General features: G+C 43.0%; 1 protein-coding gene across 1 annotated transcript in view; it reads left to right on the plus strand.

The window, feature by feature from the left end:
• Positions 1-14,344: 14,344 nt before the first annotated feature.
• Positions 14,345-18,436, plus strand: part of wnt2bb (wingless-type MMTV integration site family, member 2Bb) — a 23,142-nt gene continuing 19,050 nt past the window's right edge. The window contains exon 1 of the mRNA XM_072681623.1: positions 14,345-15,016. Coding sequence (XP_072537724.1) covers positions 14,832-15,016 — 185 coding nt within the window. The 5' untranslated portion in view covers positions 14,345-14,831. The remainder of the gene's footprint in view (positions 15,017-18,436) is intronic.

Here is an 18,436-nt window from a genome sequence, read left to right on the forward strand (position 1 = left end):
AGTAGTAAAGCTCGTCTAATACAGCTCTCGTACCTTTGATTACATGTTTCGGAGCAACATGCTGTTTTATTGTTCTGTCCTTGATATTTGTAGCTATTAGTGTGCAAATTGTAGCTGCCATGTGCTTTTAATTTTGCACATAATTTAAAGGTTTATCACTGTTCCTTGGTAATAGTTGAATATTGAGGGTTTGGAACATAAACCTAATATACCATATACCTAAAACACTCTTGTGTCAGGCATATCCAAAACAATTCTGGAAATATACACACACCCAGCCCACTAGTGAAAGCCATGGTCAAAGTTGGTCAAACTTCAGTACAATATGGTGTTGTTGATACTGAAGAGCAGCACATCCCCAGACTCCACTGGTCATGGAAATGCAAACCAGGCCTCATGGCTGCCTTTCATGTTCCAGTATTGTAGAAAAGAAGCTCAAACTCTGCATGTGACAAAACGAAAGCTGGGAGGGGTGCAAACAAGGATCCATTGCTGGCTAAAAGCCAGCGCTAGGTAACAGAATGTTTCCTGCCTCTTCTTTCTATCGTCCACTTCCTCAAAACTAAACTGACTACCTCAGCTGATTATTAAATACTGACTTAAGTTTTATTAAATACTGACTTATTTAAGTCTTTTTTCATTTAATCCAAACCAAGTGAAGAGAGTGGGGACAAGGCTAAAAGCTAACCCGGCTACAATCTCTTCAGCTCTTTAGACACGACGAAAGGACAGCAACACTATCCGGTAAGACTGTGGAATAATAACAGTGTTTTTGTTACAGTGTTAAAACTAGGTTCCATGTCGTGTACCAGCAATTAACAGCAGATTCTACCAGCTTTCTTCATTCTGATGCAAAATAACAGGGTTGAAATAGGCTCGTAGCATAGCATCTATGCATTTTCCTTAAGTCACATATGTAGTGTTTATTCATCATTAATGAACAACAATTTAAAATGCTCAGTAAATGCATTATTTGTCACCTTTTACACTGTGACAAACTTTCATCATAAATGGAGCACCAGAAATGGTCCAAAATGACCTGACAACTGGGCTGGTCTGACAGCAATGAAATGCAGAATTACACCGATGCTGAATGGTGATTAATATAATAAGGCTTTTTGCTGATTAAAGACACATTTTTATCCTGAAAGACTGGAATGAGTCTGCACGCAGTGATCCATGCCAGCTTTTGCGCTTGTCAGCCCACGCCAAATAATCGATTAGTACTTCATACCATCCGCTGATTAGTTGACCATGACGAATGAGACCTGGACATCCCTAAGCTCTATAAGTACTCTCTGTAACTGTGATGTAAGAAAAAAAACGAGGTAACTGTGATTTATGGATGAGAACATTGGTATGGAAGAAATAAATCCCTCTTTGTCTCCTCCTGTCCTCTTGCCCGGCTACAGGCAGTGCTCGGAGAAAGGGATGAGAGAGGAGCGAGGGATGAAAGGGTAGAGAAGCGGGATAAAAGAGAGGCGAAAGGGGGGACTGGGGGAGATTTTAGGTCTGCTATAGATTATCCCCATCTCTCTGGCCCAGCCACGCTGCTACCAGGAATGAGGAGGAAGGGAATATGTGTAACAGGATTAGGCGTTTAAAGAATGGTGGAAAAAAAAGGTAATTGTTGTCCATTACTGAAAAAAAGAGTTTTCAGATTGCCAACACTTTTGACAAATGGGGTGATTACTCGTAGGATTACATTCAAGTCTTTTAAGAGAAAAGCAGCAGTACATAGCGGGAACTATCAATCAAGTCTCTGTCCATCAACATGAGCGGGAATGTAAGCAGTAGAAGCATAAAAGAATCAGGGAGAGTTAGTTTGACTAAAGCTCATATTTACATTTCGTAATACACCGATCCGCCATAACATTAGCACCGCCTGCCTAATATTAAGTAGGCCACCCTTGTGCCCTCACAACAGATCTAAGCATTCAAGGCATGGACTCCATGGAGATCTCTTATGTGGTATCTGGCACCAAAGAAAATAAGCAGCAGATCCTTTAAGTCCTAAACATTGGTGAGGTAGTGCCTCCATGGATTGCACTAATGAGCCTTATGTGCCCAGGACCCTGTTGTGGTTGTCCTTTCTTGAACCACATTTAGTAGGTACTGATCACTGCCTACCAGTCCTACACAACCTGCCTGATGTTTTGGAGATGCCCTGATCCAGTCGTCTAGCCATCACTATTTGGCTTTTTTCAGCTTTTAACACCACCTTTAAGAACTGACCGATTGAACGCTTGACAGATGGAACTGTAGAGGAAGATTATCACTTCACCTGTAAGTACCATACTAGGTACTAATGTTATGACTAATCAGCCTGTAGATACACTATGTGTCCAGATGCAAATCTTTGTGGATACCTCTTCTAATGAAGGCAATTAGCCAGTTTAAGTTGTATCCGTTGCTGACAAAGTTGTGCAAATGTGCACATACAGCTTGTCTAGTCCATGTGGAGACATATAATGTTACAGCCAATAGAATATGACACTGTGGAACCTATTGGCACCAATTATATATATATATATATATATATATATATATATATATATATATATATATATATATATATATATATATATATATGATAACAGGCCTTGAATTGAATGGAAAGTAGTTTAGAAGTAAAGACAAATAAAAAATCAGGTTTTGGTCAGGTACAAGTGTGTGACAGCGAAGCCAGACTGCTGTCTGCTCTCTGTGTTACCTCACCATGTGCTTCTAATATAAGTCATGGTGGTCTCCCTTCCTCTCTCTCTCCTTCTTTCTCTCTCTCTCTCTCTCTCTCTCTCTCCTTCTTTCTCTCTCTCTCTCTCTCTCTCTCTCTCTCTCTGTATCTCTCTCTCTCTCTCTCTCCTCTCTCTCTCTCTCTCCTTCTCTCACAATGCATTTGTAAGGAGAGGTGCTGTAGTCAAGCACCTTTGTTGAGTCTACAATCATGACTACATGTTATTACAGAGTTGAGACAGAGTTAAGACAGAGTTGAGACCCAATCACAAACAATCAAAAGCTCTGAGTTCATATGAAAAAAAGCTCCATTTGCATGATTCCTAAGCAGACAATGTGCTAATGATCTAAAGTGAGAATAAATAATGTAATATCATATTTGTTGTTGGACTACTTGAGTGCTTGTGTGGCGATGTTTATCATCCATCAGCATAAGAGAAACACTCAGAGGTGATTATGTCAATATATATATAATTGGTTTTTTATAGCAACAAAAACATTCCACTGTTATGACAAGTCAAAGAACCTTTGATGGAACTAGAATCTTGTTTTTTTGATTGTTGCTAAGATGGCTTTTTGTAATTGATGGATGTTTTTCAGAATGGGGAACTCCACAGTATCAGAACTACGGGACTACAAGATTGATCAGCTACCAGTACTGCCTGTGACATGCAGTGAACATCAACAGTGGGTAAAGTCACATGGACTGAAGATACTACTGTATACAATGGCTGAGCTGTAGCAGATTAGCTATAAACAAACCATAGAGAGGCAACAGGTCGAGACAGAGAGAGAAAGAGAGAGAGAGATTACAGTACACAACAGGGTTCACAGGCACATCAACACACTAACTCCACACAGAACTGACAGCACTGCTGACAAGGACAATTTCACACACACACACTCTCCCTCTCTCTCTCTCTCCCTCCCTCTCTCTCTCTCTCTCTCTCTCTCTCTCTCTCCCTCTCTCTCTTTCTCCAGTTACCATTTAATGTTTTTGACACTCTTGAAAAATAAAGGTGTGAACCAAAAGTGGTTCTTCTGTATCATTGTTTAAGAAACCTTTTTATTCTGAGTGTATCAAAATAAAAAGATTTAACATGTTGGCATGACAACATGTCATCTGACACTGAAATTTGTATTCTGATGCTATAAAGTTTAAACCAAATACCTAAAATAGGTTTAATATCATTCCATAACCCCTCCAAATGAAAGTCAGAGGCCAAAATGAAATTTGGCCTCTGCCTTTCACCCATTCATGCAGTTAACACACACATACACACTAGTGAGGAAAACACACACAGTGACAGTGAGCACATGTGCCCAGAGTAGTAGGCAGCCATTGCTGTGGTGCCCAGGGAGCAGATCAGAGTGCAGTGTCTTGCTCAAGGGCCCAACAGTGGCAACTTGCCAAGTTTTGTATCAAACCCACAAACCTGTCATCTTTAACCACTGAGCCACCACTGCCCCGGTGGAGCTGTGTGAGTTGGGTGAAAGTGTGTGTGTGTGTATGCTGTGTAAAGCAGTGTTGTTTCTGCTTTGACTGGAATCCCTGAGGTGGTGGGGAGAGCGGGGGCAGTAGAACAAGTGAAAGAATGAAAGAGGGGATTTGACTTGATGGTGGGATGAGTTCAGTGTGATAAACAGCAAACCAGCTCACCACCATGGTATGACACAAACAATGGCAATGTCAACAGTGGAAGTCCCACCAACTTCAGCCGTAATCACGACCATTTCTTTTTCTGAGCTTATTGAGATGCTAGTGTGTTTATTGGGGTGATTGTGTGCAGCATGTTTCATTTGTTATTTCCTCTCCTCATCAGGAGCCCTGATCCCACAGTAGATTAAAAAACAAGGCTTGAGTTGTTGAATGAAACAGCTGAGAAGCTCCTCAGGAACGTTTTTGGTTTTTTTTTTGCTTTGGGAGACACTAAGACACTTCTAGGATTTGTAGTTTCAGCAAGAGGGAAAGTGAATGAGGGGATGTGGAGAGATTGTTGCCCCATGGCCTTGTTTACTTGAGCAAACAAATGCTTGTATTAGTTATAAACACAGTAATCTGGTGAGGCAGCGGTCGTGCTGGGAGAGAGCCAGGGAGAGATTGCACACTCATCTGTTCAGTATAGAGCCGTAGTTCATGCACTGTTTTGAAGGTGGAGTAAAGTAGAAAAGGGGTTCTTCAAGGGTTCTTTAGTAAAGGCATTGGTGCCACATACAGTATAACGTCCCTCAGCTTTATGCCACTTTCTGGTTGACATTAAATGGCCAGTATCTTAGATTTTGCAATGTATTGTATATCATACCCTGAGGTCTATGTATGGGATTTGAAATGACTATTTTGCAACCAATGTTTAAGATTGAAAGACTATTTTTGCTACTAGCACTGTTTTGATTGGCTGGCCTGTGTTGTTTCTTGTTCAAATAGGAGCCCAGCCTGAAGCACGTCTTGGGTGGACAGCCAAGCTTGTCTGTAGGCTGAATAGGAGGTAAGGATACAAGTATACACTGTATGTCCAAATGAGTACAACACACAGCTTGTCTAGTACCTGTAGAGAAGTACTGCCAATAGAATAGAACTCTCTGGAGCAGATCAACTTCAACCTAATGGCACCATGCCTAATGCCAGGTATTGGTTAGAGTGGTGCGAAGCCCCCCAGGCATTGAGCTGTGGAGCAGTGGGCCTGCGTTCTCTGGAATGTTGGTGCTCCGTTCAATACTTTTGGCAAGAGTTGGAGAGTTGGGGATGAGGTGGGGTGGTGATCATCCAACATCCTGACCTTAGTAATGCTTTAGTTGCTGAATACAATGAAATCCTCACAGCAATGATTCTTCAAAATCTAGTAGAAAGCTTTCCCTGGACCGTAGAGACAAACTCTTTTTAATACCCTTGATTTCATTCTAAAAATAAATGTTATAAAGAGATAAAAGTGCTAAAAGTTTCTCTTCCTGTAAAGTTATCATTTTGGCAATGCATTTTTTGGGCCAGCAACGATATGTTAAGATGAAGCAATAGTGAATGCCTCAAAGCAATAGTGTGGTAGCCATGGTGCTTTTGATATTTCTAGTTTTGCTATGGTGACTTTAGTACTCCGATATTTGAATGCATCATGATCATGACAACCTATGACAACCTTATTGGCTGGTTTACAGCACTACAGTTGGCTTGCCTACTATAGCTGCTGTAACAGAAACACTGTAATTAATACCAAGGGCCTTAGCTTACACCCTGCTCATTGCTATGTTACACCCTGCCAACAGTCATGTCATTTATATGCCTGCGTCGTTTAAATAGAAATGAATATAGCAGCGAATATATTTACACAGATGGGCGTGGTGGTCTGGAGGTGAGGTGTGTTCAGGTAAATTTCTGGTGTACTGCTATCTTGGCAATGGAAAACCTTCCTCAGACTTACCTAGTCAGATGTTTATTGCTATCTTGGCAATACATTTACATTTACATTTATGGCATTTAGCCGACTCTCTTATGCAGAGCGACTTACAAAAGTGCTTTGCTATTTACCCAAGAAAAACCTTAGCTAGTTAAAATAGACTAATAGTTCAAAGATACCTCTAAACAATAAACTCTCAACACAGGTGCATACACCCCCACTTGTTACACACACTATGCAAACTTTCACATCAACAATAAACAGAATACAAACTAAAATAACATTATTCTAGCAAGGAGCTAGCAAGTCTTCCCCGACGGTGTGCAATGCGTTATCGAAATAGCAATCCGTCAAAGTCAGACCGCACCTGGCTCTTAAAGGGAATGGCAAGTGACGCGCTGATCGGTTATTTGCACGTTAAGCCCAAAACACACCCATGAATAATTAAGGGACAGTACATGTCTTTTGCATGTTTTAAACGTGTACTTTCCCCGTTATTATGATAGCAAAGACACCCTGAAACGCCCTAAATCAAGCAGCGTGGTGCACAGTTGACGGCTAACCTAAAGAGAGCTAAAATAGGGCCCTAAGTCTTACAGGATACTGTTGTTGTCCTCTTGGTGTGTTCTGTGTGCTGCTGATACTGTGTGCTGTTAGCAAGCTGAAGAGGTAAAAAGCTGTGCAGAGTCTGAATGTGCACAGTGTGGAGGTGATGTGCTGCTCTCCAGTATCAACAACACCATATTCTTGTTGCACCATCATGTTTTACAGTTCTAACAGCTATTGGGCTAAGTGTATGTCAATTCTTGGGGTCCTAAGGTTATGAATTATTATGATTATGCCAGATTTGTACCAAACTCTGTACCAAACTCTCATTATTCAACAGTGCCAAGGAAACTACAGTTTAACTTTACTTGTGTAGAGGTGGCACAATGGTGCCGCGGTTAGTATGTGTGTGTGTCACACCATTTCAGAAGCCTGGGGTTGTGGGTTCAGTCCCCATAGTTGAATTGGCTATGCTAAATTGCCCTTAGGTGTGAGTGAATGAGTGTGTGTGACACCCTGTGATGGATCCAGGGGGAAGTCCTGCCTGAACAGGAAGAAGCGAAGAGGTACTTAAGTTACGTTGGGTTTCATTGTTAGTACAGGTATCTGTATGTTTACTCAACAGTGTTTTCCCACCTCTATCACCCCTAAATTAAGCTGCTCGGCTATGATAGAACATGAAACTGAAGTTGACCACTCTGCTTCACAGGCAGGAAAAGTTCACCAGACTTATAGGATTAACTCACACCTTTTAACAGGATTAGAGAGAGAGCGAAAGCGAGAGAGAGAGAGGGAGTGAGTGAGAGAGAGAGAAGTTTTAAATGAATAAATAGTTAAGTTCAGTTGGTTCGTTAAGCTAACAGGATACTGCGTCAGTGTTGGCTGGACTGGGAAAATGAGCTCAACAGCAGCTTTACAGTAATCCTAACAGAATTAGTACACCTTGAAAACCCACTCCCATTCTCTTCTCGAGTCACACACAAAAAGACGGCGCACAAATATCCCAATGCAAGGCCAAACTAACTGTGCAGTGAATGGATTGGTGACAGTAAAAGCACATCCAGTGAGACAGAACTGGGTTGGGATTGCTATTTGGATTTCTGACTTCTGGTCATGCAGGTCCATCTGTTTTTTTGGGGTTTTTTTTTTCTCCTCTTATTGTACCCTTTTTTGGCCATAAGGTACTGGTCATTGTTTAGTAAGCAGCTTTATAATGAATCATTTACATGCTTGTTGGAAGGTCAGGATATAAGGAAGCCCATTGCCAATGAATTCCCACTTTTGCATACAAAATACAGTAATTGGTTCTGTACTGATCCCTAATAATTGATTTAGCATACTGACTGCAGCATGTCTGTAGATATAATCTCCAAATATCCAACACAGGTGGTTTCTCCAATCAACTTACTACTATGCAAAGTGATATATGATTTAATTAGAAAATAATATTCCTGTAGGAAACCTAGATTCACATCCACCCAAATACCTAAACAGTCATATTCAGTTAACAGAGAGGCCATTTAGGGATGTAACTATTAATCAACTATCAGCTATCAAACTCCACCTTCACTTAAAAGGTTTTTAATTGTAGAAAGCAAGATGTGTGGGGTCAAAGAACTCTGATAAGCTGAACACAGCAGATTGTTTGATGAGGCCTGATGAGCATACCATCAAAATAGTATCGTCTGCATACAGATGGACCTCACTATCAGTTACAGACGAAGCAGTATCTCTGATATACACTGAACATACTGGTCCCAGAATGTAATCTTGAGGGACACCTTTAGTAACTCAGGCTATCATACTATCATACTGTCATACTGCAGTATATCATCTGTAAAATGAGCAAAAGTAGGCTTTAGATTAGATTCAGTAAAGAAGGTCCACTGTGACTTTTGGAGAAGGCTTTGAAGTGCTTGAGTAAGTGTGAATGTGAAAACCTCACAGCATCCCTGTCAGAGCGTCTAAAAATACGAGACAATAAATTAGCGGCTGTGTGATGTGGCGGTTTGGAGAGATGACAGTGGGAAAATCCTCCCTCTCCCACATGATCCGAGCTGGTATTTTTAGGGTGTTGTATTGTTGATGACCTTTAGCTTGAGTTTATGAGTAATGCTCCTGGATTTCTGCTGATTAATGTGATCCAGTCACTCATGTATCTCCCCTACTTTCTCCTCTACATAATCTGTTCATCCCGTTGTTATTCACTGGCTAAAGCTTCAGTACATTAGAGCACCGAGTACCCACAACACCATTCTTCACACACAACTCCCTGCTTTACCAACCATCTACAACATCACTCATGTCAGGGGCTTGCTGACACACTGTTTCTCTAAAAGACTCTAAGGAAAGCTAAGTACAAGTGATGTAGGAGATGCCATGTGCATTATCTTTGTGATGAGCAGAAGGTAAGACTTCAGTCTGAGCAGGAAAAACAAGTGTGCAAAAGTTTGGACCCCCCAGGTTGCAGTGAAATTTAGTTTTTAAAATATGATTTATTTTCTGAAAAGATATATATATATATGTCGTCAAACCCAAATGTACAGTGTAAGTGTGTGCCCTGTAGGGGATCTAAATGTAGAAATATGTCTTAATATTGCTTAATGGTTGCTTAATATCTTAACATATAATGTAGAAAATACTGTAACAATCTATTTATAATAAGTTTGTCTTATCATCCTCAGGATTGTAAAAGCATTTGTCATATCATTATCATATTTTTAGTCATAAGTTCATTCAGTTTTCATGCTATCATTAACTCGATATGTCCAATGTTTGTGGACACCCCTTACAATGAATGCATACTGCTACTTTCCATTGTGCTCATTGCTGACACAGATGTGCAGAGAAGTAGAGAGATATTTTCAATAGAATAGGACTCTCTGGAGCAGATAAACATAAATCTATTGACACTGTGCATAATACCAGGTGTGGGGTAGAGAGGTATAAAGCCCCTCAGCATTGTGAGAGCTGTGGAGCAGTGCAACTGTGTTTACTGGGATACTGGGTGCTCCAATCAGAACTTTTGGGATGTGTTGGGGAGTGATGAGGTGGGATGGTGATTGTCTCACTTGTCACTGAATGCAATCAAATCCTCTAATAATGTAGTAGAATTCTTTCCCTGGACAGTAGAGGCATTATAACAGGGACGTATAACAGAGACTCCAAGAATAGCAGGCTCCAATACCCTTGATTTGGGAAGAAACAATGAATGAGGAGGTGACCCAATCATTTGTGCATATAGTGTATTTTGTGCAGTTATTATTGAAATATGTACAGTACTTTTCTGCATTTTGGACACATTGTTTCTTAAAATCCGATCAAAAATTCTATTAATCTCTCTCCAACAAAATTAAAAAAAAATGGAAATATTCTAAGATACAGGTGGAAAAATGGGAAATGCAAATGCAATTGCACGTTTATTTATTAAAATTATTGCAAATTAGCAACAATAACTAAAGTTCAAATGACGCCTTTTTGTTTCACATTCATTATGCCTGCATGCTGCAGCTGTCTTTCAGCCGTGTGGTTTGGTCGCACTGCTAACCCAGTGATGACCCAGATGAAAAGTGCAGAAGTGGAGCAGTACCGTATGCCACCATAATAAAACTCACACACATGACAGCTGGGTTCTTTCCACATTTTCAGCATTCTCTTTGAACCAGTGACATTTGGTGACACAGCAGAATATACTACTAACGTCATCAGCATTTTACTGTAGTGTTAACAGTGTAGTTTATCTGAATACTATTTCTTTAAGAGCGACCTGCATACACGCACCTCTAAGTATCACCCTCTTGCAGGCCTTTACAACGGGTATCACTGCAATGCAGGACAGTTAGCACTTTCCTATATGATCAAAGGCTTATGGTTCTCAACACGCAGTAATAATTTCACACAGCGGGCCATTGGAAGAACACCTGGCTAAAATAGCTGGGTGTCTTTTTCTGGCCAGACAGGAGAGAGGACACCCATAGTGTCCTCATTCCTGAATCCGACCCAAACATGACGACGCTGAACAGCTAAGGCCTTACTCTTCACACTCACACACATACACGCACAGGAATAGACCATGAGCTCACAGCAGACTGTTCCACTGTCCCAGGTGTTTCGATCCACGGTGGTCACCTTGAGGTATTAATCAGTCTTAAAAGAACTGCTGACAGCGCACAGGACTGACCGTGATGTCATTGAGCGAATTAAGTAGAACATTGCAGGGTAGTAGAACATTGCAGGGTAGCCTTGCAATAGTTGATTCTAGATGTATTAGATTTTCTTGCTTTGTACACCTTACACCACCCTGCTCAAAAAACAGCTCGGACAGCCAGTTTAAACTGGCTATGCTGGCTAACTAGCCCGCGTAAACTGGCTATGCTGATTGACCAGCATGTCCACGCAATTTGATCAGCATGACCATCATGACCATGCTAATCAACCATCATGACCATGTTCGTTGACCAGCATGACCAACATGAACATGCTGATCAACCACTATGACCATCTTGACCTCACTGGTCCAGCTTGCCCCCGCTAGTCCAACAACATGGCCAGCTTGACCAAACTGGCCAACCAGTAAGACTAGCTTGATTACCAGCTTGGTCATGTTCTATGTTAACCAGGAGGTAAAGTGCTTAAACACCTTAACCAGCTGGCTCACCAGCATAGGGTATGTTTTCCCCGGGATGACCAGCTTTTCAACAACTTTGACCATCAAAGACCAGCTCAGTCCATCTAAAGCCCTCTACCAGCCATAACTGGACTTGCGCTGAAATTTTCAGCAAGACAGTGTCAGGCACTTGAGCCAGGAATTGAGACTCGAGTCGCATGTTGACTGACTTGTGACTTAACTTGGACTCACCCATAATTGACTTGACTCTTGACACTCTTGGCTGTAGACCCATTGTCTTTGACTATAGGATTGGCTAAACTAGTGAGGGGATATAGGAAACAAGTAGAAGTACCTCATAAAATATCCAATCTAAGTACAGCTTTCTATTAAAGTGACTGATGTATGTATTCCTGTAGATCACAGGATATGCTAATACCAGCACCAGCACATTTAACCTGTACTATTCAAAAGCAGCCAGCTTTTTCCAGATCATATTTCCATGGTACAAAGAACTAAGTTGGTGGGCATGCTACTGGTCACATGCACTGCATTCTAATGGGCCATTATGAGTGCGAGGTGTTTTTAGAGGCATGCTAAATGTAGCTTAGCAGCACCATGTGCCTAGCTTCTTACAAAATGAGCTTCTATTTTACACAGATGCAGGCCACGGCGGTGAAATCCGACAGACGACCATTCAGATGACGGCTTCCAAAGACTAACAGTTTTCCTGCTTGAAGTTTGAACCTTGGGTCAGTGATCTGAGGTCAGTTCCTCTCAGATGGAGAACTGGCTCCAAATCAGCACCTCCTCATCACTTCCTTTATTCAGTAAGCGGCTTGAAGTCAGGGTGAAAATGACCTTTTTGTGATGTTGCTGACTCATCAGAAGGTTGCCTCCCAGTTTTTTTGGTTTTTATTTTTTTTTGCCTCAGATCACTTCTTTTGGTTATGTAAAACAAGCCTTGCAACAAATCAGACCTTGTACAGGCCTTTGCTTACATTCTGCATAGGCTGAAGTACGGTGTGATCCAATTATATGACAGAAATTATCATACTGAGTGTTTGGTAATTAAAGGGAAAATAATAATTGTAATAATTTTAATTGTAAGAATACACAATATGGCAAACATTAATGTTGGTAATGCAGGAATGTGGTTCCCTTACATGGCCTCTCTCTCTTTCTCACTCTCTCTCTCTTTCTCTCTCTCTCTCTCTCTCTCTCTCTCTCTCTCTCTCTCACACACACACACACACACAAAACACCACTTCTCAGCCTTGTTAGCTTTAGGGGAACAAAAGCCTCGCCTCCGAAAGGGCTAAAGTTTAAGAAGAAATAAAAATGTCAGAGAAAGCAGATTAGCCTAATTTAGGATTTAAGTATAAACATTATAATTGTTCCCTCAGTTCCCGCTGAAAACAACAGTTTGGGTTAGCTAATTCTAATAGTTTCAATTCCAAGAGGGATTTGGGTCTATTCTTCCGCCAGCTAGCATTACTGTAAAGGTCTCCTAGGAATGCAACAACACAGGAGCCTTTGGTGTGATACATCCCCTCAGCCAGGCGCTAGGTGCTGTTTGCTTAAGGGATTGGCTTTTGATCATTTGATCTAAGTCGTCTTGTTTCATGCCAGAGACATCCCAGCATTACACGTTTACTTCCTGGAACCCGAGGCCTTGACCCAGGTAAGACAATCTATGAGAAGCAGCCAGGTTCTAAGGGCCAAAATCTGGTCCTGCTCAAGCACGTCCGATCCAGCTCATCAGTTAATGATGATCCTATTTATTTGAAACAAGTGTAGCTACAGAGCAACTTACGGACAAGGAATTACCAAACTGCGCTGCCCTCCTGGACCAGACTGGGTTTCCCAAACGTGGGAAATATGGCCATGATGATAATGGTGATGATGAAGGGAATGATGGCAATGGTGATAATGGTGGTGGTGGGAATGATGGCAGTGATGATGAATGATGATAATGGTGGTGGTGGTGGGAATGATGGCAGGGATGATAGCAATGATGATAATGGTGGCAATGGTGGGAATGATGGCAATGATGATAATGGTGGTGGTGGTGGGAATGATGGCAGGGATGATAGCAATGATGATAATGGTGGTAATGGTGGGAATGATGGCAATGATGATAATGGTGGTGGTGGGAATGATGGCAGTGATGATGAATGATGACAATGGTGGTGGTGGGAATAATGGCAGGGATGATAGCAGTGATGATAATGGTGGTGATGGTGGGAATGATGGCAATGATGATAATGGTGGTGGTGGGAATGATAGCAGTGATGATAATGGTGGGAATGATGGCAGGGATGATGGCAATGATGATAATGGTGGTGATGGTGGGAATTATGCTGATGGGATGATAATGGCAATCATAATTGTGGTGATGGATGAGGATGTGTGAGGATGGTGATGCTGATAGTAATGTTAATGATGGTGATGATGGCAATGATTATGATAGTGATGGTGATAATTAAAGTTGACGATGATTATGATGGTGGTCATGGTGATATTGCTAAAAGTAATGACAATGATAATGGAGATGATATTTATGATTATGATGGTGATCGTGATGATGGTAAAGATAATGATGATTATGACAGTGATAGTAGTGATGATAATAGCTGAAGAAAATGAGGGTGATGATAATGATAATGACAGTGGTGATGACAACGATAGTGATAATGATAATAGGGTTTTTTGTTGTGAGTTACAACTTCTTACAACAGTATGATTATTTATAAATAAATTATTTAAAAAATATGTAATGATATATGAACATTTATCAGAAGAGTTTGCTTTACAGGTGAGCTGGTGTTAGAGCGTGGTAAGGTGTCGTGCAAGCTTTACCCAAAAAGAGCTCGAGCCTGAGGGCCTCTCAGAACTGCGCTCTCTCTCTCTCTCTCTCTTTCTCTCTTTCTCTCTCTTTTGGCTCCCACCCTCCGCCTCCTCACAGCTCGCACGCTTCAACACAGTATTCTGGTTGGTCTCGCATGGACTCGTGAATGCTCCAATGGCAGAGCGCAGGGGGCCTCGCGCGCTCTTCCCCTTCTTCAAAGGCCACAAAGGTACCTCGTTTCTGCGCCAAGCGCGCGCACACAGGGAGCGACAAGGGTCAGGCGTGCGCGCTCCGTGAGCATCCAGAGGAGGTGGGAAAATAGTGAGAGAGAGAGCAAAGAGAGAGAGAGGGAGAGAGAGAGAGAGAGAGAGAGAGAGAGAGAGAGAGAGAGAGAGAGAGAGAGAGAGGCACGCACACACACAAACGTTTACACACACACACACACACACACACACACAGAGGAGAGCAGAGAGAGTTCTCCAGCGTCTGGCTCGGATTATTTCTGCTGCCTTTGCCAGCTCGTGGGGAATACTTTTTAAATGGCACGCGCTCGCACTCGGCCAGATCGGCGCTACTGCTCGGTGGAGCGCGCATCGCCCGCGCGCAGCGCCGCGTCTGGTCGGCCGTGATGAACACGCGCTGCTGAGAGCGCTGGACACACGCGTCTCCTCCTGCCCTCTGAAACCGAGGATAATAGCCCCCTACCATGCCTGCCGTGACCGCCATGCACGCGGGTTCCAAACCCCACGCCAATCTCCGGAGTCACGGCGGATACGCCGCTGGCACCGGCAGCTCGAACTCGGCGGACGGCGCCCGAGCTTCCTCGCGGCTCTACTGCGCCTTCATCATCCTGCTCCTCATCCTCACGCCGCGCGTAGACTCGTCCTGGTGGTAAGTCTCTCTCTCTCTCTTTCTCTCTCTGTCTTTCCTCATGTCTCTCTATTTCTCTCTCTATCTCATTTTCTCTTTCTGTCTCTCTCTCTATCTACCTGTCCCTCTCTTTCTCTCCTCTCTCTCCATGTCTCTCTTCCTATCTGTCTTTCTCTGTTTCTCTCTATGCACCCCCTGTGTCTTTCTACCTGTCTCCCTCTGTCTGTCCCTTTCTCAATCTGTCTCTCTCTCTCCTGTCTCTTCCTTTTTCTCTGTCTCTCCCTCTCCTCCCGTCTTTCTTTCTTCACATCTTCCTCTTTTTATCTATCCTTCTTACTTCCTGTCTCTCTCGCTGTCCCTCTCCCTCTCTTTCTGTCCCCTGCTATCTCTGTCCGTGTCTCTCTGGCTATCTGGCTTATCTCTCATTTTCTGTTTATCTCTCTCCCTGTCTTTCTGTCTGTCTGTCTGTCTGTCTCTCTCTCTCTCTCTCTCTCTCTCTCTCTCTCTCTCTCTCTCTCTGTCTGTCTGTTTGTCCCTTTCTCTGTGTCTCTCTCTCCCCCTCCATCTATCTCTCTCTCTCTCTCTCTCTCTCTCTCTCTCTCTCTCTGTCTGTTTGTCCCTTTCTCTGTGTCTCTCTCTCCCTCCATCTATCGCTCTCTCTCTCTCTCTCTCTCTCTCTCTCTGTCTGTTTGTCCCTTTCTCTGTGTCTCTCTCTCCCTCCATCCTCTCTCTCTCTCTCTCTCTCTCTCTCTCTCTCTCTCTCTCTCTCTCTCTGTCTGTTTGTCCCTTTCTCTGTGTCTCTCTCTCCCTCCATCTCTCTCTCTCTCTCTCTCTCTCTCTCTCTCTCTCTCTCTGTCTGTTTGTCCCTTTCTCTGTGTCTCTCTCTCCCTCCATCCCTCTCACTCTCTCTCTCTCTCTCTCTCTCTCTCACCTATAAAAGTTTTGTCGCTTTTTAAAATATGCAAAAATGACAAGAATCATAATTTAGTGTTTAGTTAGTCGCGCTCTCTGATACAGTCAGTACTGATGACTGATTTGCACTGAAGTGTGTGTTAAAGCTGCACTGAAGTCCTGTATCAGTACTTATTAGCTGTATTAGAGCCCTTTATTAGTCTCCTCTCAGTAAATACACGCAGTGTTCGTCAGTCAGCGCGCGCTGTGGGAATCAAGCTTTCAGACCGAGTGGAAAAATCACACGCATTCATATTCAACGAGTGCATTTTCCACCATCGTGCATTAAAATGTGAAACATGCACCGTTTGTGGTGAGCAGGCCGGCACGCGCACAGTCTTGTCGGGCGCGAGAGGCATTCAGCCTGGTCTTTGATGAAGGCGCGCGACCACAGCGAGCTGTCCTTTTAAATGCTAATTTAAGGATCTGGCTGATGCTGTAATTAGTAAACATCAATAGCACGCCAGCTCGAGCGTCCTTTTCCCTCTCTCTGTCTGTCTCTCTCTCTCTCTCTCTCTCTCTGTGTCTCTCTCTCTCACTCTGTCTGTCTCTCTCTCTGTCTCTCTCTCTCTCTGTCTCTCTCTCTCTGTGTCTCTCTCTCTCTGTCTGTCTCTCTCTCTCTCTCTCTCTCTCTGTCTCTCTGTCTCTCTCTCTCTCTGTCTGTCTCTCTCTCTCTCTCTCTCTGTCTCTCTCTCTCTGTCTCTCTGTCTGTCTCTCTCTCTCTCTCTCTCTCTCTCTCTCTCTCTCTCTCTCTCTCTCTCTCTGCTGTAATGAAGGGGAGCAGAATCAGCTGTGCTGCAGTTTCAGACTTACGGCCTGTAGTTGCTCTGACGGCTTTGTGGGTCTTTGCAGCCGACTCAGCGTCGACCTAATAGTGTCATAAATGAAGCCTAATAAATGTAATCTGTGTCAGACCTGCTGACTTCATACACACACGTTCACTCAGCTGGAGACTGCAACAGCGTGGGGCATGACCATCATTAATGCTTCAGACATCTCTCTCTCTCTCTCTCTCTCTCTCTCTCTCTCAGTCTCTTTCTCACTCTATAATTCTGTCTGTCTCGTACTCTCTCTTTCTGTGTCTACTTGGCTCTGTCTCTCTCTCTCTATCTGTTTCTGTCTCTCTCTCTTTTCGCCTATCTGTCTCACTGTCTGTCTGCCTCTCTCTAGCTCTCTCATTCTCTTAGTCAGTCTGTCTCTGTCACTCTCTCTGTATCTCTGTCTGTCTTTCGTCTCCACTTTCTCAATTTGTCTCTCTCTTCATCTGTCTGTCACTCTCTCTTTGTCTCTCTCTCTCTCCTCTCTCTCTCGCTCTCTCTCTCTGCTGCATACACATCATATCTGTGGAAGTAGAATGTGATTTGAAAATTGCATATACACTCACACACACACACACATATGTTGTGTGTGTGTGTGTTTTGTGTGATGTTATCAGTGATGGTGGATGTTTGGCAGTAACCTCATCTGCACTTTAATAAAGCTGCATCTGCAGAGCAGGCACAGGTTTAGGAGGTGAGAGACTCTACAGCCCAACTAAAGAAAGCCAAGTCCTCTGTCACTATCGCATAGTAATACATCAGCTGACATCACCAGTAACAGAGAGTGACCATAGATAGAGAGCAGGAAAGGTCAGGGGACGTCTCTCTCTTTCTCTCTCTGTCTCTCTCTGACTGTCTGTCTGTCTGTCTGTCTTCCTCTGCTGGTCTAATCCTCATCTATCACTGTAAGCAGACAGAGGGCTCCTCTTAAGCTACTGAGCAGCCTGTTAGTGTCTCAGATAAGTGAATTCTCTCTCTCTAGTCTCTCTCTCTCACACACACACACACACACTCGCTCTCTCTTCGTTTACATACACTCATGCATATGGATTTTTAAATAGACATTTAAAAATTGTGAGTGGTTGATTTTGGTGTGTGTGTGTGGATGTGCTTCATCAGGGTTACAGTAGAAGACAAGGGGCTTTAAGATCAGACCACCAGTTAGACTTCATCTTCCCTTCTCCCAACTTTTCTCTCTCTCTCTCTCTCTCTCTCTCTCTCTCTCTCTCTCTCTCTCTCTCTCTCTTTCTCCCTCTCTCTCTCTCTCTCTCTCTCTCTCTCTCTTTCTCCCTCTCTCCCTCTCTCTCTCTCTCTCTCTCTCTCTCTCTCTCTCTCTCTCTCTCTCTCTCTCACTACCCCTCTTTTTGCCTGTCTGTCTGTGTGTCTCTTTCTATTTGGTTTTCTCCCCTTCTGTCTCTCTTTGTCACTCTATGTCTTGTCTATCTCTTTCTCTCATTCTGTGAACCAATCTGTCTTTTGCTCTCTGTCTCTCTCTCTCTAATACTGTATGTCTCGATCTGTCTGTCTCTCTGTTTCTGCATGTCTCTCTGTCTCTCCTGTCTATCTATCTGTCTCTCTCTTCCTCTGTCTCTATGTTTCTCTCTTTCTGTCTGCCTCTCCTTGTATCTGTCTGTCTCTCTCTCATTCTCATGTCTCTCTCTTTGTCACTCTA

Source organism: Salminus brasiliensis, chromosome 6, assembly GCF_030463535.1.
Source record: "Salminus brasiliensis chromosome 6, fSalBra1.hap2, whole genome shotgun sequence".
Taxonomy (NCBI): domain Eukaryota; kingdom Metazoa; phylum Chordata; class Actinopteri; order Characiformes; family Bryconidae; genus Salminus; species Salminus brasiliensis.